The sequence below is a fragment of the Chroicocephalus ridibundus genome, chromosome 3 (assembly GCF_963924245.1).
Source record: "Chroicocephalus ridibundus chromosome 3, bChrRid1.1, whole genome shotgun sequence".
Classification (NCBI taxonomy): Eukaryota; Metazoa; Chordata; class Aves; order Charadriiformes; family Laridae; genus Chroicocephalus; species Chroicocephalus ridibundus.
In genome coordinates this window covers 4,174,197-4,195,063 of record NC_086286.1, presented here as the reverse complement: position 1 = coordinate 4,195,063, position 20,867 = coordinate 4,174,197, and the positions used below count along the sequence as shown (strand labels likewise).

The window sequence follows — 20,867 nt, the reverse complement described above, 5'->3', positions numbered from 1 at the left end:
AGGTTAGATAGTCTTTACAGTGTTCTGTCACTATTAGATACGGACTAAAAATACAACAAAATGAGTTTAAGGCAAGACTATATTAAATTTGAACTTACATCTTCTTAAAGAGGTCCTCTATATCCGTTCGCGGACATATCTTTTGGGTGAGCTCATAAAATTTCTCGTAAGTAAATGCCGCAGGCTCAATTTCATCATTCTGCAACAAAATGCAAAGGTACATTTATCCAGCAAAAGAGAGCTTATATCCTCTTTTCCCAAGACCATATCTTATACCAGAAAAAGCAACCGAGAACTGTTTTAGCTCTTTACCTAGTATACACTTAGTTTCTTTTGTATTTTCTGAAAACAGTTCTCAATTCATCTTTATCATAGATTTGTTTGATGTGCTTATATTCTGGCCTCACAGTAACAATTCTGGATAAACACAAAACTGGAAAACAGTCTTTAATTTTCTTCTGAAGCTTAAAAAAACCACCCCAAAAGTCCAAAATAGTGCACAAACTTCAGCATATTTATACTGAAGCCGAGGACCGTGCAGAAGAAGTCACAGGTTTGGTGCAGTAGTTCTAAAAACCAAAGCAGCTCTAATACACGGTGTGTAAAACTTCCACGAGGGAGGGAACGCATGGCTGACACGTTCAGTATCGTGTCCTCCTCTGAACAAGATGAGAACTGCAGGAAAAATGTCATCTCAGATGCCAGGCACTGCCACGGAGGGGATTATGTCTTTCTGGGGGATTCATGTCTTTTTACACCCACTCTCCCGGGCTGGAGAGAGCAAGCTGCCGAGCCTGCAGGGCTGCCCCTCACCAGGTTGCAGTCCGGTCAAGAACCAAGGGCTGGAGCCTCCAAAACAAAAAAAACAAAGGAGACTGGGCAGGGAGTGACGTTAGAAATCCAGCTGCGACTGTAACCTGCTGTCACCTCCTGAGGGCTGCTGGTAGGGGCTCCTGCCATGAGTGGGACAGAGCAGGACGGAGGTTCTCCAAGGGAAGGAGCAAAGAGCAGGAGGAGTCCAGGAAATGCAAATGAGAGGTCAGCATGCAACAACAACAAAAAGGTATTATGTGCGTATTCTTTGCATAAACGAATAAAAGGTAATCTGTTACAGAAAAGAAGGGAAGCCTCACCCAAGAGGTTTACGGACCACTATGTCGTACAGATTTAATGACATTTTGGTTTTAGTAAACAACCTACAGCGATTAATAAGTTACTCATGAACAATAGGCACGTGTTTGTGTGATGCAGATGACTTAGATCACAGCTACAAATGTTAATGATTCATCAGTTTATTAGTATACAAAACAGTTAATTCAAAACTACTAAATACCTTTCCACTGGGAAGACCTAATTCCTTAAGCGCCTGAAAGATCACTTTTTCCGTTTTCCCTGATGCAAAGGTTCTGGTAATGCTAAAACAAAAAGAGTGGGGGGGGGGGGAAGGAGAAACGTTAGTCACTTTAAACAATCACTCCTCTCTCTCTTGCTTTTACTGCCAACATTTTCCTCGGGCTTCAACTGATGAACGTAAGCATCTTCCAAGTAATAGTGCAGTTGAAAAAGTGCTCTAAGCTTCACCAAGCAGCAGTGCTCTGCCTGCAAGCTATCCACGAGATAATATATCAAAATAATGGACTTCCAAAAGAACAAAAGAGGGTTTTTTTTTTTTTTTCTAATATACTGGGACACAGAGCCGTGCAAAGCATTATTCTGTCGGCTTTTTTTCAACTCTATGCATAGATAAATGACTGTGTTTAAAAAGTAGCAGATTCTACAAGTGAGGAGACTGGTGTCTCCAGCCATTCCTGCTTGTGGTGACTTCCCGTCCTTTCCGAGCACTAACCTATGCCTCCAGGTCATCCACGAGGTAGGCATGAACCGCTTCCAAGGGCAGCTGCCTTCCTCTTTCCTTTTCAAGCAGTCTCTGGTAGCAAGAGACTCCCACGTGCTTGTCAAATCTCATTCCTGCTCCCTCACCAGCTGCGGTGCTCTCTCCTCCCCGGGAATGCTCCCTCCCCTCACGAATATCCCCGTTCTCGACATACTATGCACAACTCACTCACGCAGGTCTCAGCTGCCACTCCAATATTTCCAACAAACTGGTTAACTTAACGCAAAACAGGAGTGATTTCACCACGCAGGAGACCGACACACTGGTTTCACTCAAAATCAAATAAATCCAATTAAGCTTAGCTGTTTGGTACGATTCATGTGAGAGCCTCTGGTCTATTTCTGTTTCCATTCGAGACAAGTTTGAGTAACTTCTAACTCTGGAAAAGTCGATCCAAACTTGACCGCTCTGTTTCCTTCTGCTTAGGGCCTAAGCTAAAATGATGTGTCCCACAACCCCTTGATTTTGGTGTCTCAATCTGGAAAGAAAAACTGAAGTCTGTATCCAATATCTATTTCTAATGCTACGAAAAGCTGTATGTTGGGCAGGACTCTATAGTTGCCCGATAAGAATATCAGGCTTTTTATCATCAAGCGAGACAAACATTTGCCGAGACTTTGCTAATCTCATGCATACTAAATAATTTCACATGGTGAAGGATGTGAAACAAACTGTTGCTGTTATTTGTTGCCATAGCAATTCACAGTTGTTTTACTCTCCAAAACACTCCAAACCGCCTATGTAAATATTTTCATACTAATAAAATTAAGATCAAGAAGCTAAAGACCTAAATGATATAATAATATTTTAAATATTTTAACAAATCTTGGCCAATTTTTTTTTTTTTTTACTGGGTTCTTACCACAGTTAGATTTCTATGTCCCTATTTAGGCACCTAAACGTTATTTGATTTTCCAAAGCTGATAAATACTGAGATGTTTTCCCTAAAATATATACTGAGTTTAACTTTAGGCACTTGTTTCTTAAAAAAAGCCTCAGGCATCTATTTTTCTACTAATTCTCAAATACAGAGTAATGTTAGCTCTACAATTTACAACCCGTCTCCAGCCCTGTAAAAAACTCTTATGCCTGTTCTAATGAATCGGGCCCCAATAATAAATGTCATGTAAAACGTGTAATATTGGCATAAGTAATTAATCACAAACTGTGAGCCGAGATTCCATGGCTGCAGGGAACTTATTTTTGATGCCAAACTCTTTTTTATTTCACCAAAGATGACAGCAAACATAGCAGTAATTTGTAATGAGAGCAGCAGCCTAGAACGGATTGCATGAATCAAAAAAGATCGTAAAAATACAGCATGGCACTTCCTTTTTGCTAAGGATACTGTAAATAAAACTATTTTTCCCTCTATCAGAAGAGGTTTCATCCTAGCAGATTCACGTTCACCTTGGTGTATGCCTTGGAAGAAAACTGGGCTATTTGAGGTGCAAGTTACTGGTTGAGAGATACCTACAGGTGTTTTACTCCTTGTGTTCTATGGTGATTTGGGCTTTTTATGGTAACATGTCAATGTGCTTCCTCATCGGGATTTAAAACACTTCCCAAATACGGGACTGAGGGGTATGAATCTACCGTGCTTGTTGATGGATTAAATGACTTGGTTACTTCAGACCTTCACCACTTTCCAACCATGACTTCAAAAGTCACACCAACACATCAACTGTCTCATGGCAATCGTGTCTCATGGCTCCACTGAATTTATTGGTGTGGCTAGAACTGGAGGTACCACTGCCTACACTGTACAAGAAATCATGTAAAAATCTACGATTTCTAATCGTCATCTAAGTATTAAAACAGATTTCTTCCAGGCACTCTAGAGTAATCGATACAAAACATGTTTACTAAAAAAGTGTATTTTCAAATTAACTTAAACTACTGTAAAATAGATTTAAGCCTCGTTTATCACAATTTCGCTTTTTCTTTTTTATATTTATTTTCATAGTTAGAAGCTAAATTAGCTTAAATCCTTTTAAATGTCGTTATACAAGGGATAAGCATAGATTGAGCAAAGTTGATTTCTAAACACGCTCTAGCTTGAACAGGTGCAACTTGCACATGTAGAAAATCCATCTTCTGCCAACAGAAAGCTGCAGAAGCAGTTTTTTTTAAGAAATGCTGACCATTTTAGTCATCATTTACAGGAGCATTAATACCTGAAAATACCAAATACCTTACCAAATGCCCTGTCCTTGTAAGATCTGTAGATGTAGTTCTTGACTCAGACTGCTAGAATTTATTAAAGCCCAGAAGACAAATCTGGTGCTCTCCTAAGGTTTTCACACTAACTGCCAGAATTTCTTCTCTCCCAAACACAGTAGGTTGATCGTAATAGATATACGCCCCAGGGTACATTAAAATCCAAAAGTAGTTGAGAGGAATCTTCAAGACTCTGCAACCCCCAACCTGTACTAACGAGGAGTTAGGAATATTTATGCCATTTACCACTGACAGCCTAAGGAGTTTCACCTTCTCAAGGCTCATCGTTCCCTGCGGCCATGTGCCAGCTGCAAAAATCTGTCTTAAACGTGAGAAGAGATGCAAGGAGCTCTGATTTCCCAGGTGAGATTCCCCCCCCTACCCCCACCTCAGTGTTTTCCTGCACTTCTGTGTAAAAATGAAATACAGGTGGTCTTGTGATATGCATTCCTATAGCTTAACAGATTTGCTGGGTATTGTGTTTCAGAGAGAATAACCTTCCTATCTGTATGCCAGAGCTACAGCAATTGCTACAGGAGTCCCCAGGCTGCAGGAGGTGGAGGTTTGACAAAGCAGGCTGACTAGATACGGCTGTATTTAAAAACAGGTACATGGGAAGGGCTGACCATAGCAATCTGGAGGTCAGTTGAAGGGGAAGCACCAGTGGAAAGAGTTACTGAGGGGAGGCTTGGGTAAACTTGGCGCACTTTGCACAGCAGAGCCACTCTGCCCGCATTTCCCAGCACTTCCTGGCTTGCCTTCCTCAGCCCCATGTGCTTCTCCTTAAGCATCCACCTCCTTCTGCTCCCTCTTTTCTCCCTCCACGCTCCTTCTCTGCACTAAGTGTTTGTGGGAGCGGAGAGAAGCAAGGATGTCCCCCACATCCGAGGCTGCCCAGTGCTGAGACACCTGGGTGCCTGTGTCCCGCCGGCTTGATGATAAGGAGCGGTTGCTGGATCAGGCTAACCTCATGGTTTTACCGTCCTCCATCAGGGCTCTGACTCACACTTTTCCAACGTAGGTCTGCAGAGCAGACTGATTTTTTTCCCCTGGCCTCTCTCCTCATCCTTTCAGCAAGTGACACCGTGCTTCCCAGACGCGCCCCCAAAAGTTGCCACATTTCACCCACACCAACAGAGTGCATTCCTTGGAGCATTCAGATGTAAAGAAGCTTCAGCTTCCCTCTGCACAGCATGGAACAGTACATCCCTTACAAATTTACACTGTAAACTACTTTTGCAATAAATTAAGCTGCTAAAGACCGATTTGTGTCAACCTGTAAATAGTGGAAATTTGAAAAAACAAACTCTTGGAACTGGAAACATTTTTAAGAAAAATGATTCGACCTTAAGAGACCATTTAAGTCCTCTAAAATCAAAACTGCAGATCCGGCAGGAAGATTTAACACACTGTGGACTGGACTCTCTTCAGCAATACGCGGGCTTGTCTGCACACACAAATCAGTGTGCAGTAGCACAACGGGGAGAATTTATGCCTCACTAAATGCAAAGTAAAATATTTCGCGGCAGGACCGGTTTCAGAGAAGCTAATGCACTGTAAATTCATACTGAGGAATAAAGCTCTATGTTTAAACACAGGCATAAAGCTCTACAATCCTGAACATGAATTTCCCCTGAAGTATTGTCCCCTCACCTTCACCCCTCAGTTGATATTCCTCATGGGACTCCTGCACGGAAGGTGCCTTGTGGCAGTTTAGTTCAAGTTTGAGAAACAAGCAGGGGCTTGGTAACGTGGCAGTTGAAAGCAGCCTTAACGCTGCCGAGGTGTCACTTGAGTCACGACACCACAGAAACCTGGAAGGCAGCATGGCAGGCCCTTTGTCTTTTTGCAGATTCTATAGATGCAAAATCCTCTCTCCCTTGAAAAAAAAATGTTCTGTGAGGCTTATCTTACAAAGCCCTCCTTCCTGCTCCCTTCTGTGAGTTTCTATTTATGAAAAAACCAGCATGTCCCAAAAGCGTGCTTTTCATACACTCATGAAGAGGAAAGAAGCAAAATGTGGCAGCAGGAATTAATTTCTAGAGCCGAAGGGGGGCGAATTACCGCCTAGCCAGAGCAGACTGAAACTCAGTCACTTGAAGTAGTTAATACCTGTACAGAAACAAATACACTGTTCTAGCTTTTCTGTTACTGACAACAGCTAACCCAACAATTCATTTACCACGTGGAGAAAACCAACTATTATCCTGGGGGTTCCTATAAAAGCAAAGTATTTGTGGCAGAAATACATCTGTCTTTTTTACAAGGAACTACATTTTAAAACATACCTTTTTGTTCTGTACTCAACCAGCTTGCAAATTTTTATGGTTCTTTTGCTAAGTATTTAATGAAGTTTTACAACCGAAAAACCAATTCCAGAGTCTGAGGAGTTTTAGGCTGAGAAAACTGATGGTCTTAGCTCTAAGTGACTTTGAAAACAACTCCAAGCACTCATACCTTCATCCCAATGGCCTAAGAAAAAAAATCCCTAGGCTGATAAAAAGTCCTGCCTAGCTTACCAAGGAGGTATGGCACTCAGCTAAGTATGCCTAGTTCTGTACTTATTTTTACATATGCATTAGTAATACAACATATAGTCTATTTCATTATTAAGCCACAGAATTTTATTAACATTCTACAACCAGTACTTGATAAAAACCTGAATTCCCAATTGTGCTTACCTCCGAACTGGGATTTTCCCATTTGTGTTTGTTAGAAAGGCCAGCTTCATCCAGCTGAAATTCAGAATGAAATATTTTTAAAATACTATTTATTAAAATTTGGATACTTATATTTAGATTAAGATTATTGCTATGACTGGGAAATGAGTACAAACAAATAATTGTTCTGTAATAAAAACATTTTTCTGTAATCTTTTAGTGCTTGAGGCAGAGCACTTCTTTAACTGTGAAGGCCAAAAGCATCCCAAAAGAATCAGTACGTCAATTAACATGAGTGCGAAGACAATAAAGACTCAGGGGGTTTTGTTTGCATATGCATCAATGAAAGAAGAACCCAGACAAAAATTAAAACATACAATATCAATAAATCAAATGAACAGTTATAAATTCTCTTATAATTTCTCATGGGCATGTGTCAGATATAGACTTGAGACCTCTTCTGGCCACAGTGCAAGATAAATCCTAAACTAATATAACACCATTTTCTTTGTTACGCTGTTTTGTGATTGCAAATGTTGAACTATGAAAAACAAAATTTTTTTTTTTTTTTTAATTCCAAGTAGGAAAATACGAGGACAGAAAAATAAAGGAGAAAGGGGAGGAAAGAAAGTAACTTACTGTTTCTTGAGACATGTCATTGGACTGACATTGTTAGCTCTGAAGTTATGTATGATGGATCCAAGCCCTTCTACCCATTGCTGAAAAACATGAAAACACAGAAACACCAAATTAGAAAAACAGAAGAGAGAAAAAGTAGCAAAGTTTGTCTTGGGGGAAGGCTCTTCTTCCTTGCAGGTATGGATAATGTCAATAATCCGCGCTGAGGAAAAAAACTGCCCACTTGACAGCCTGTAACACCACGGGCAAGTCTAGGCGCATTTTAGCCGTTACTATCTCACCCTTCACTAAACAAAGTGATTGTGCTTTCCGTTCTTCCAAGTACTACATGTAGCATCAGCGCTGCTATTAAAACAGTTTATTGCCAGCAAAGGCAAGCGGGTCATTGATTGATTTATTAGGTCTTCTATTTATAGCCTGTATAAACATATGCCTCCCTTTCAGCTGCGTCTGGCAATATTAACTATTACTAAGCAACATTATACAATACGTGATGACATATTTAACTGGTCCAGTTTCAGAAAAGGAATGAAACAGAACACTAATAAGCTAGAGCAAACCACAGGGAGGCACAACAGTTGTTCTGTGACACTGACCTAATCTAACACCCCGTTACGTATTCAAGTCCTGCTTGCTTTCTGGCTTTCATCCTTAAAAAGCAAAACATTCCAGCAATCATTGGGATGACTTTCAGCCAAGAGCAGCATTACAGCACTTTCCTTATGTAATTCCTTTTTATGGATATATTTTTCTACTGTAGCTTGTACCTAGACTTTGCAGTGCTGTACAGGAGAAGCTTAGGGATTAGGCCGATTTCAGCACTCATCGATTTCAGCAAGAACCCTGGCAGGATAAAGCTATAGGAAGAGAAAAAAAAATGACAGCACCGCAAGCCAAGATCGATCTCAATTATGCCATTGTAATACTAGGATTACTCAACAGATAATTCACACTGGTGGAACCGAGACGGGATTTGGTCCACTGCTTAATGTTAACCTTATGAATAAAGAAGCTTCTTGCTTCCGGCCAAATTCTGTGCATGCAGCTTGAACTGACTTGGGCAGGATCCAGAATTTGACACTTATAAATAGATGCAGATGAGTATATTTTTCTTTTCATGAATGAGTGCTGTACATCTGCAAAACAGATGAAAAAAGTCATCATTTATACAGGAGGAATACTAATGTCTTCGGAAAATGGCACATTGTAAACCGCAGGCAGTAAATCCCCATGGGCTAAACCAAGGTCCAAGGTGTCAATTCAGCAGATAAACACACTTAAGCAGACCCTTGTACTCATGATGCATCACATGCGCATCACAAACAAGAAATTTTTAATCAGACTCCCTTAAAAATGGACCACATAAATCTGTTTTCCTTTAGGAGAAGTAGCCATTTATTAGGACATTTATTAATATTTCAATATTCCTTTTCAAATTATCCCTGTTAAGAAGTACCGCATAAAATATGCATAGAAATAGAATAAGTGATATATCTGAGAATCAGTTGAAAACAGAAGCCTGACTTACGAGACAACCTAGCATTTGGGGGGTTCTCTGATGTGTTTTTGTGCTTGAAAACAACCCACCAGTAACACTCTGCCCTCCCATTTCTCTGTTCCCAACTGCACGAATAAGATGACTCAGTAGTCGTAAGTATGGACTTACAGTCTAGGGATACAAAGAAAGCAAGGTTAATGGGAAGAGATAATATTATTTATTAGAACTGATATAATGGGAAGCCACTGACAGACTTAGGGAACACTCATCTTTCCCTACAAATGTTCCCTCACCTAAGATGATACAGGAGTAGCGCTTGTGATAATTTCAGGATAAATGCCCAAACAAGTCTCATTTCAGTCTCCTAGAACTTTCAAAATTCAACTATTATCAGCTATCTATGTTTGTGGGGGTATTTTCTGTAGTTGGTTTGGGCTTGTGTTTTGTCCTGGTTTTGTTTGGGTTTTTTTGTTTGGTCGTTTTTTTGTTTTGGTTTGGTTTTTTTAGCAGTAAAATGTAACACTACTGCTGCATTAACACTGTTACAGCTATGCAAAAATTTATCCTTGTATGATCTGGATTAGTCTGCAGTCCCTTAAAAGCTACTCAACCTTTCAACACTGACCCATAAAGTAAACTGGCATACGCAAACAAAGAACCCTTGCAAAACTGAATCATGCAAAATGCATGTTGTGAACAAGCTTCAATCTTTCAAAACTCCCCCCTTTTTTTTTTTCTGCTAAAAAGCAAGATTCGTGCAGTATTGGCAATGCCACCATTTCAATAGGAAATAAAACACACAGAGATCCATTCTGATTTGAAGGCAACGGACTGCAGCTACACCAGATATAACAAAATCTGGCATTTAAAAGTAAGGTTACCCAGCACTCAGTTCTGAAGCTACTTCCGTACGTCAAGAAGAGCTGCCAAGAAGGAACACTGCTAGAACCGAAACAAGCATAGAGAGAAATCAATATACTAACCATTTACCAAGTAATTTCTTTGCAGGAATTGTCCTGACGATTCCCACTTTAGGGGGCTCCCTACTCTTTTTTCAATGATAATGCCCTTTCCCGACAGAGATGCCAAATCAGGAACTGCATTCTCTTACACCAAAAGAGCACAGAACTATAGCCAAACACTGATAAACCACAAAAGCATCACGTCTCTGCTGGCATCGAGGAAGAGGGTAGCCAAAGAGTCCCTGTCCGTCTATGAATCAGCTTTCCATTGGCATGATGTGCCCTGGGCAACGCGTGGCTGTTCGAGAGGCGCATTTGCCTCTCTGTTCCACCCCACACAGCTGCACTACAATGTAGCATCTGGCTGCTTGGACTTCAGTTTGGGGCTAAAGTAGCTTCTGGGGCGTTTCATCAGACATTCCCCACAGTTACCAGCTGGCCCCAAATTAAATAGGAATAACAGAGCTGGGGGAAAAAAAAAAATGCTTCTGGATTGTCAACATAGAAGCAAAATGACGTAAGATGAAAAAATGTCCTCATCCATAGATATATGATATACATAGATATACATAAATATGTAGATATACAGGCTGAGTGCAACACATTTCAACTCTTTGTCCTTCTGAGCCAGAGGAGTCTCCGAATAACAGCTATCTTCACAACCACTTTTACGGCATTGTGGTCCAGAGCACAGATATTCACAAAATATCCAAAGCCTGAATACTCCGACAAATATCAAGCTGGCAATATATTGCTTTCCTGACAAGAAACCATTCCCAGATTAAATGTACGCTTGTCTGATGTCCTTGTGGGAGGGATGAAAGAAGAGCTCAGATTTTTCTCAGCTAACACGCTAGGAAGAATAGAGCAGCAGCCTTGCTTGTATGTTATGACAGCACTCCTTATTTCACAGATGAAGCTGAAAGACCCGTGTGAAGTCAACCCGTGAAAGGAAAACCCTACGTAAATCAACAGGGATAAAGATCCTCAGTTCTCTTCTTTTGTGCTCAGCATTTCCAAATCGCTACCTCTTTAAAGAAAGAAAATCCTATGACAAGATGACATTCTGAAACGAGGTAGGATAGGAAACACTTCGCTTGGGTTTTACAGAAAGTAGAATTACAAAATGTTTTTGATAGAAATACAGTATACGTTTGATTCTTACTGATGCTAGTCATAAATATTTTCCGAATTCCAAAATTTGGCTCAGTACCTTTAACCTGTCAATGTAACTCCTGAATGGCTCTCTATATACCAAGAATTATTCCAGATTCATATAAAAGAGGAACCTGGGCTCTGCTATCTAATCCTAGAGAAACAACAACCATGAAAAGAAACAAAACCAAAGACAAGCACTCCTTAAACACAGACCCTTTGGCTGACACAAGAGGCCAAAATCTAAGTACACTGCAGGCTGGAATAAGCAGACTGCGATGTTTTTCCTCTAACAGGATTCAACGTTGTCAAATATCTTTATAAGGAGAAGGTGCAAGAAAAAGTGATCAAAAAAGCGCGCTCTCAGCTTTTGCTGTGGTACTCAAATGCTTCTGAGGCACTTAGTGACCCCGTGTTAGCTAGGGGTTCATCAGTGAAACACAGGCAACAGTGGCAGGGCATCAGCCTTTCATTTAGAAACGTTAAAAAGGGCAAAAAATTACGAAAGGCTAAAAATCACTGTAACCTACAGCTCCTGAAATTCTAGACAAGGTCACCCGTGGCTTATTTATAGATGAAGTCAGTATTATCCAAACCTCTTGAGATGATTTTACCTTCACTTTTTCAGCGAAGATACTTCTTCCAGTACCTCCACAGCTGCACTCTACTTAATTCAAACATCAGGAAGGCTGGGGCGGCAAGGAGGCACTGCCCTCTGATTTTGATATTCAGTGCCTGTGACTGCCTGTCAGAGCCAGGGGCTTGATAGCTTGAAGGGTCAGGAAACCCACAGAGAACAGAACCATGTTTCCCAATTCTTACCAAGACAGACACGGCCTGGCAGGATTCCCTGGTACTTTGCCCTCCATCAGCAATGCTGTGACCAGTAGATGTCCCTCTTTTCTCAACACAGAAGTTTCAGAAGTCATTCCTGTTTTATGAAAATCACCATACCTCTAACGTAAGACAGCAAAAGCACGGAGACTAGACTAGTGATGGTGTCAAACCTATCCCCTACCTGACCAACTGCACCACAGACTTGCAGGATATTGCTGTGAAAATTCTGCTACGAAGCTAAACGGGACTCTTCCTACTTTCAAGTATTTAATCAGGAAAGCTGAGGCTCACACAAACACTCTGTATTTGGAATTGCCTGATGCGTCCAGACCCTTCAACAGAGCTTTCCACCCCAGAACGACTTTTCCAGCATTGGAGGGGCCTACTCTGAAAGCGTCTGGAAAACCCACTTTGGCTGCTTTTGTGTATGAAGATAAACACAGTGGAGCTTTACACGGTGAAATCAACCTCCTGGCTTCAGAGAACCAGGGCTGAAGCTTTCAATTTACAGATAACTCCAAGTGGCAGAGCCAAGAAAGAACACGAAAAAGCAGAAAAGCAAGCACAAGGAAATCAGACGCTTAAGTACAGGCTGGCTAGGATATGAAGGCTTCTCTAGAGAACATGGTATTACATACTTGGCACAGGGCTAACTGAACATGTAAGCAGCACTCATATTTAAGACAGTCATAGTTCAGAAACGCTTATTACATAGGCTATCAGACATAAGCCATATACTAACATAATGGGACACAGAGAACGGCAGTAGACTTTTAGAGTTCTGTTCAAGGATGTTCTGCAGATTTCTTGGAAAGTTTTGCTTTGAAACATCAAAACAAACCAAAGCTATGGGAAAACAGAACTTTTCTGTAATGTGACTTCGGGATATTCCTGTGGGAATCTTCTACTTTCCAGTTGCCCTCCCAGCAATATGATATGTGCAAATAATTAACAGCTTGGTTCACGGAAAAAAGTCAGGGTCAACTAAATCAGAACTTTTTAGAAAGTCAAAAAGAGCCATAGAGTAGAGTAGCAACAAAAATGATCAGCCTGAAGTGCTTCATCTTACCAAAAACATGGTAGTCCGTTTAACCATTTTAAACAAACTGAAATCAATTTAAAAATGAAGAATACTATTCCAACTGAAAAGCTGAGAAGTTTAAGAATGCCAAAATGAAATGCTTCCAACTGCAGTCATCTTCAACACCGTAATATGATTAGCTGTATGATAAAGCTTGTGTTTTACCTTTATGTTGTTTGTTAGCATATGAGCAACAAAGCATTGCAGCGCGTGCTGTTCATTCTGGTGTCTCACAGGTTAGCCATCAACGTGTGATTCACTCGGTGAGTAATACACCTGTAGAAAATATCTATTTTCTACCAAATGCAGCTTTGCCAGTGTAAAAGGTTACTCCACTCTCCTTCTCACCCTGCCTCCCCTGTGGCTGCTTCCATCCCTACCTACTGCCAGAGGAATCGTGTGCATCAGCACTTCCCAGAGCCAAGTTATCTTAAACACTGGTGTGAACTTCACCACTAAACAGGTGACATGAGCTTAACGCTACGGCTCTTCCATGAAGTGAATTAGGAGTGTTCACATAAAGTCCTCTGCCAGTGGGAACAGTACTTCCTGGCAGAAGAGCAGCATCTATGAGGTGGAGAGATGGACCTTCCCAACAACACAGCTGGACCTGGGAAAGAACAACTGTCAGGACATATTTACCCCTGGTAAATTTGCAGTAATATTAAAGAATGTAAAAAGAGCTGACTTGACTTAGGTTAATCTTTTAAGTTAAACTCCTTAACGCATTGCCAAAGCGGATGAGCAAAGACGACAAGAAGTCCAAGTTTTGGGTTGCCGAACTACAACAGCTTTACTGGCCTTACGCCAACTTTGGATAGGCAGCCTACATGCCATGCGCTAAGGCCTCACATCAGCACCACATCGCTTCTGCACTAAGGAGATTCGCCCCCAAACACTCGCTGGCCTTTTCAAACGTCCTAGATTGAGGAAAGCAGATTATCAGATTACTAGGTCACAGAAAGTCCATCTTGGAAGCAAAAAAGAAAAATATACACATATGCTCACACCTCTAATGTGTGTGTTTTAATTTTAGCTCACAGTAATTTATATAACCTGATTTAATCTGGATTCCAAAAACTAAATTTTAAATTCTCCCTTTTACAGGCACTCTCTGCTATCACAGTGGAGGTGCTTTAGGAGCGGACCATGACAGCTGCTTGCAATCAGAGACAGAGTAAACCCTATTTTGTGGTTGTTTTGTTTAAACAGAGTGGAAATGAAAACCAATTTTTCAGCTGAAAACACCAATAAAATTTAAGTAGATAGAATGTAAATACCAGAGCTGGAGCTTGGAGACAAGCGGAGAGATAATAAACACACTCTTGTTGTTGGAATAGCTATACTTGGAGCTCAGTGATGACTTGGCCAGACCTGCTGAGCACATCGCCACAAGAGGCAGAGGAACGTGGGGCTGTCCCAGTGCAGAGACAGTGACAGATCACAACGGACAGCCTGTGACAAGCTCTGCCTGGAGGGGAGAGTCCACCACTGCCCTTAGGGACTGTCCCCCCCTTGCCACCCTGTCCTATCCACCTGGCCGAATCTGCTTCCCACTGACACCACTCCGTACATGGGTAGCCTGAGGAAGCCAGGAACTTGCATTCATTTTCTTCTTTGTCATGGTTACTCAGTCCCACCTACAATCCAGCCTTCAGTGAGTAACAAGTACTTCTTGTCCAATTGTATTATCTACAGAAGCAGAATACCCTTTTGACCTCTTTCTGTCACCATGTAAGAAGGGTTCTGGGCTTTTGTATTTGGATCTGTCACCAAATTCCCTCGTTTTGAAGTATCCCAATCAGGTGCTGACCAGCCCTGAACTTGGTTTATCTGCGGAAGGGCCAAAAGATCTACGGCAAGTAATGCTTGCCTTCCCCATGGCAATGGTGGGGGGAAACGGCAGAAACCACTACAGATGAGTCACTTAGACATATCTGTGCTGCTTAAGCTAAAACCATTGCCCCTTCTCCAAACTCTTGCCTCTGTCACTTCACAAGGGGGGCTTACTATTGAATGTGGATTAAATCAAGACCTATTTGAAACTGCAGTAGTAGCTGCATAGCTACTGAAGGCCACGTAAAGCCTCACTCCTTCTAGAGGAGATTTACCAGGTCCCAGAAGAAAGATGTCTTCTTATGAACAAAACAGGAAGAATTAAGCAGGAAAAGCTTTATATGTGCAGATTACTCCTAGAAAAATTTATTTTGGCACAGAATTATAGTAGCAAGTTGAGGTACTCACCAAATACGAAAGGCCACATGACTTCCCAGACGCCCATATCCCTAGTGAAAGCACAGCTTTAGGTACAAATTAAGCAGCTCTACGTTGGTTTTGGCTTGATCTGCTTTACCCTCTCCCTTGTGCCTCAAGCTTACCAGATCAGGTGGATCACCACTGTCGACAAGTTCTGGATATACATTTTGTTGGAAAGATTCCCAAATGCAGGACTCTCAACACTTATGGGCCTCTCAGAGCCTACCCACAAGCTGACTGCACTATTACGCACCATTTTCGGTAAGCATCTTGGCGGTTAATGAAGCAGTAGGTCTTTTAGACAGTATAATTGGCTCACCTGTTTTGACGGTCTATGTAACTGGCCAACATACTCCTCACAAACCAGTTAGTCTAATACAATTTACTGAGATTTAAGGTGGCTAAAAAAACTTAACTCCAAATTTTTTTTCCCCCCAGAATAAATCAGAGACACTGTTGGGTTAAGTATAAAAGTGAATGCTGCCAGCATCTCTTTTTCTTTGCTTCTTAAATGTTTTCAAAACATAACTGTGGCACATTATTTCCCTGAAAACCTGCTGAAAACGCACACAGTAAAATCAATTTAGTGTATCCAGGTAAGTTACACAAGTACTTCTCCTATCACGGAGTTTACTCAGTACTGCCATCGTTTAAAGACGTATGGATCCAAAGCGATGAAAAAATCAACCAGGTCTGCCAAGGGACTTCGTGATGCTGCATTCAGCAAACAGATATCAGTTTTAAAGGAGGGGATTTAGCAGGTGTGTGTTACTGAGCACTATTCGGCACTTATCTCACAGGCAAAACAGATTGTAATACACCCTAAGCACACATAATCAGAAAAGAAAAGCAAAAGATGTGTTCTTTTAAAATCCCTTGAATCCCTGGATCTAAGCTAGTAGCATCCTATCAGCACTCTGGATCAAGTTTCTCAGAGCAGTTTACAGCAGATGGATCGAGTACCAGGCCTTGGTGGAGCCACAGAACTTGCATTGCGAACTGCAATCTTAAGCTCTCAGGAAAGATGACGTGTAAAAAAGCACCATTGTTTTCTTAAGACTGTTCCATGTCAACGGGAAACTGAAAAGAACCTGAGTAAACTGGAATCCCCTTGAACTGTAGAGAATTTTCTTTCCGGTTTTTGACTTTTCAAATACTACGAACCACACAATACAATTAGGTCGTCGCTGAACAAAATTTTGGAGGGCTGAGCTCCACCCACCGGGAAAATGAAAGTAATTGCACTTCCCCGCAGCATCCCTGCGCGTTACTGATCCACTGCGCAACCACCACACAGTCTGCTGCGCAAGCCTCACGCAGAGGTACGGAACAGCTGAGGGAATGCCATGCCCGATGTTTAATGGTCTCAGTGTCTACTTCTGATAAATCGCCACGCACGCAGAGGCTGATAAAGTAACTATTTCCTTTCACCATGGCACACAGACACGATACAGAACACTCCAAATGGATGTTTGCTGTCCTTTTGTAGACCGTGGCAGCAGACATTAAAACGGGTATTCCAGGCAGCCAAGCAGGCTGACTTACTCAGGAAAAACAATTGAGTACTGCCGAGGAGCTCTCCTCCTTTTTTTTTTTTTTTTTTAACTCCCACACTGTTTAATTGCGAAATACCTTGGCTACTTCTGTGTTTTCCGCTACCATGAAAGTGAAGCTGATGTTCACCAGATCTGTGCCACTGCAAACACACACTATCCGTCCTTCCAACTCATTCTCTGATTTTCCAACAGCCTCAAGTGCAGTTAGTATTTTGGGATCCTGTTAAACAGAACAAATAATTTGTTACATTTGCAAGACTTTTGTTATGCAATGCACTACGGTAAAGATGCGTTTCCAGCTTCGTATACGTTAACCTTTGCCAATCATCTTAAATGAGTACTCTCACTTCAAACTACTGTGTGTAAACCTGAAAGCCAATATATTCTAACAATCCGGAGCGTGATTGTGAGAACTCAGAAGTAAATTTTAAATATATTTTAGAAAGTTAAATTAGAAACTACATATATTTTCATCACGCAAAAGAAAAATTAATCACTCCAAGGACTGGAAGTAGAGGAACAGTATTAATCTCTAAGTAAATTATTCCAATCGAGTTAAATCCATAGTTACTGAGAGTTAGGATCTGCGTGGCTTTTTGGCTGTTTCTTAATGACACATTGTGCAAGCTGGTATCCCTGCTGAGGGCCAAGGGCTATAGATTTAACGGGCATAAAGAGCAACTGACCTATGGAAAGACAGAGGCGAAGTGTGAAGCATATTGGTATGGCTGTCGGCACATGGAGCATGGGGTTGTCTGCAACACCACTTCTCATGTCCCCTCTCTACGGGGGAAAGGTTTTAGTCTATGGATTCTCAAGAGAACTACTAAGAGATAATCATCTACAGTTAACACAGAAACACTGAACATGTGGAAGTGGAAATGCAGAGGTGTTAACAGCTATCTTGCTTCACAACAAATCTTTTAAACTAAAGTCCTGGAGGAGGGAGGCCCGCAATTCACTTCAGAAAATTCTACGTGTTCCTTCTGAAGAGTGCCGCTGAAAATATTTCCAAAGTTTTGGGTTTCTCCAGAACTCCTAGCTAGTACTTCTGTTGGTATCCTTCAAAAATGGCAGACAGTGACCAGCTGGCTTCTCTGACCATCTAACTGTATAAAGAGGGACAGACAAACAAAACTTCCTACATTTTATATCAATGAAGGAAGAAGATACAGCAAGCTTTAAATAGATAGGAACAAAATTTGGAATATGAATCATTTTATTCCAGATCCCTAACTAAAACAAATATCACAAAACATTGCTATAAAATAAAACTCCTGATACGTACTCTTAATATCTGTTCAGCTTCCACCGCGTGCTGAAAGCTGAGGACTCTACTACATCAGAAAGACCAGATGACAGAACCTTACCACTGCAATCACACCGAATGACTTCAAAACTTAAAATTTTAGACCATGATTGCGAAAGAAAAGCTGTGTTGCTCGTATTTTTTGAAGAAGTGAACTTCATCCTGCATTTCACCTTCAGTTTAAGTATTCTTTGTTTAAATGCAAAGTATAAACTAAAGTACCTTTGGTACAGCTCCAAAACGAACACTGTTGATCAGGGAGCATTCTAATACCTGTCCTTCCTGAAACGGCAAAAAAAGGTACAAGTTCAAAGGCCTGTTGACGCATGGTGCCACCAGGAATTGCAGCAAAACTAAACAATGAATCTTATTTGCAAACACTATTAATTAACACTAAACAGTATATTTCCCTTTTATATCCGTTAATCCCCTCTTAAATACTTCACTTCTGTCAATTCTAGAAGACTAGGACTAAGGCTACTTTTGTAAATAAACTAAGACAGTATTTTAGATTTTTAGAAACTAGCCAGAATATAAACCAAGTGCAAAACTATCTAATATATGTTCCTGACATAATTGTAACATACCTTTCCTTCACTTTTCCAGCTCAGAAAAAAGCCAAATTCATCCACTTGGAAGAGACAGTTGCTTTCAAAGACAAAAGATTCCTATAGAAAAGATAATACAACCATTATTTTAGTCAGTTTGACAAATGTTATAAATTTATTTATTGTTCAAAAATAAAAGATTGTTACACTTCTCCCCAAATACCTTCCTGGAGAATTTGCTATTCCCAAGGCAATCAGAAACCAGGGAGGCAGGCTTTTAAAAAATGATGATTTTTAATGATTTGTCTTTTTGCTGCCATTTGAGACATTAAGATGCACTTAATTAATATTTTCCTACTTTTTTGCAACTATGAAGATCCGTTTTGTTTAATAAAAGCAGTGATGCTTACCTAATCAAAAACTTCAATGAAATGGAACTTCAAAAAATTATTGAAAATTAAATGCTTCAAACTACGTAAAGGTTAAAAATACGTCATGTGCCAATACTGCCTTCACGATCAAATCACCACATTTCATTTTAACACTCAGAATTTGGGAAGCACTCTTCTGTTAGACTGTGACAATATGCGTGCTGCGAGCATTTTGTAGCCAGAGCATCTGGCAAGGAAAGTTTGAAGGATATTGATCTGTAGAGAAATCAAGAAAGAACGGCATACCAAAGAGACTAGACAAGGCCAAAAAAATCAGATTAGCTGAATTAAAAATGAAATTTCCTCCACACACCTCTAGGCTCAATTAATGCACCATAAATTAAGGTAAAATGCAGGATAACACTGTGCAGAATCATTCCCTTTTTAAAGAAAAAAAGGAACCAGAACTTTCCGACTTCCTTTAACTGCAAACCAAGTATGTGTGCAGGCTACAGCACTGCTTAGGGTTTCAGAGATCACGGCTTTGTTCTGTGTTTCTGAAATGCGGCGTCCTCTCCCATGCACGTGAATTTACACAGCTGTTTTCAGAGCAAAAGGTCTTGCATACAGGACAATCTGAATTCGGGTAACAAAACCAGGTAAAAACTCCAATGCCCTCAATGCGTGGAGCATGCTTTAAAGTTAGGAAGCGTATCCAGGACAGTTTGCTCTCACTGCGTTACTCTGGGGCAGGCCCCCAGCCCGACCCAGGATGAAGGACACGGTGGGGCAGCCACAGGTGCTTTTTTGGACTCTGCCGTGGAAACAAGGGCATCGTGTGGGCTAAGGAATGGTTACATTCCAGTCAGGTCTTACCCTAACCGGACACTGGGCATGAAAGCAAGCAAGTTCACGGATCCACAGTTGGGTAACGTCCTTGAGCCCTCCTAGATGGGCACACCCAACTGGGATACTTTGGGTTTGGGGTAATTGCTCCTCTTCCCCAGACACGTTAATTATTGAATGGTGTCTACCACTTCTGGACAACATTTTAGGTCCTTAAACAAGATTTACAGGTTTTAAGGACTGACAGACTGCAGGTTTCCATCAAAGTAGCAAACAACTATGTTAATTTTACAGGCAGGGGAGCTAAAAAAGAAAGTATAAAGTTGCTGCAGCTCAGCCTGAGCCAACCCCAGGAGGCATGAATTTCCAGCATGCACCACTGCGCCCACCTTTCTCCACCATCACTTCTATTTTCCTGCCTTCACCCTAGCACTCATCCCTCATGAAACCTACTTGTTGCCAGACACCTCAGATTTACTAGTTTTACAGCCTTTGGAACCTGTTTCATGCAAAAATGCAGCTAGTTACCAATCAAAATTAGCGTCTCTTGCATTTCCCCGAAAGATTACTCACACAATAAGAGGCAGGCAGTTTTTTTGTCATTTATTGTGTCCCCATACATCAAAAAGGTCTCCATACACCAAAAATGTTGTTTTCACAAAAGTGTCTATGTAAACCGCACTCATGCTGATGTTCCACCCTAGCCTTGATTCCATTCATCAAATTACTTTTTCTGCAATTTGTCTTCTTACTTGTTAAAAAAAAAAAAAAGCACCTGCCATCAGTCCACGTAGATGCGGCATGACCAGTAAGATTCCTAATCATGTCTGCTTTTTATTTCCCATATTTTGCTGAGATAACCCTGTACTAGACTCAGACTTTTCAGCAAACTTGATAACGCTTGGCTCAAAATATATTTCCATAATTTTGTAATCCTTCTGGTTAAGGGACCCATCTGTCGGCAAAAGATGGATCAAGACGCTGCTCCACGTGACGATGACCCAGATTTTTCTAGCCACTCAATGAAACTTGGGC

The 20,867-nt window shown here is 41.0% G+C and overlaps 1 protein-coding gene across 10 annotated transcripts in view; it reads right to left on the bottom strand.

Annotated features, from left to right (window-relative positions):
• The window catches only part of PLCB4 (phospholipase C beta 4), a 206,016-nt gene that overhangs the window by 70,828 nt on the left and 114,321 nt on the right, over positions 1 to 20,867 (bottom strand). For all 10 annotated transcript variants that reach the window (XM_063331252.1, XM_063331250.1, XM_063331253.1 and 7 more), the window contains 7 exons: positions 18,655 to 18,735; positions 18,290 to 18,349; positions 16,835 to 16,978; positions 7,414 to 7,493; positions 6,796 to 6,849; positions 1,334 to 1,415; positions 99 to 199 (listed from right to left, as the gene is read on the bottom strand). In XM_063331252.1, coding sequence (XP_063187322.1) covers positions 99 to 199; positions 1,334 to 1,415; positions 6,796 to 6,849; positions 7,414 to 7,493; positions 16,835 to 16,978; positions 18,290 to 18,349; positions 18,655 to 18,735 — 602 coding nt within the window. The remainder of the gene's footprint in view (positions 1 to 98; positions 200 to 1,333; positions 1,416 to 6,795; positions 6,850 to 7,413; positions 7,494 to 16,834; positions 16,979 to 18,289; positions 18,350 to 18,654; positions 18,736 to 20,867) is intronic.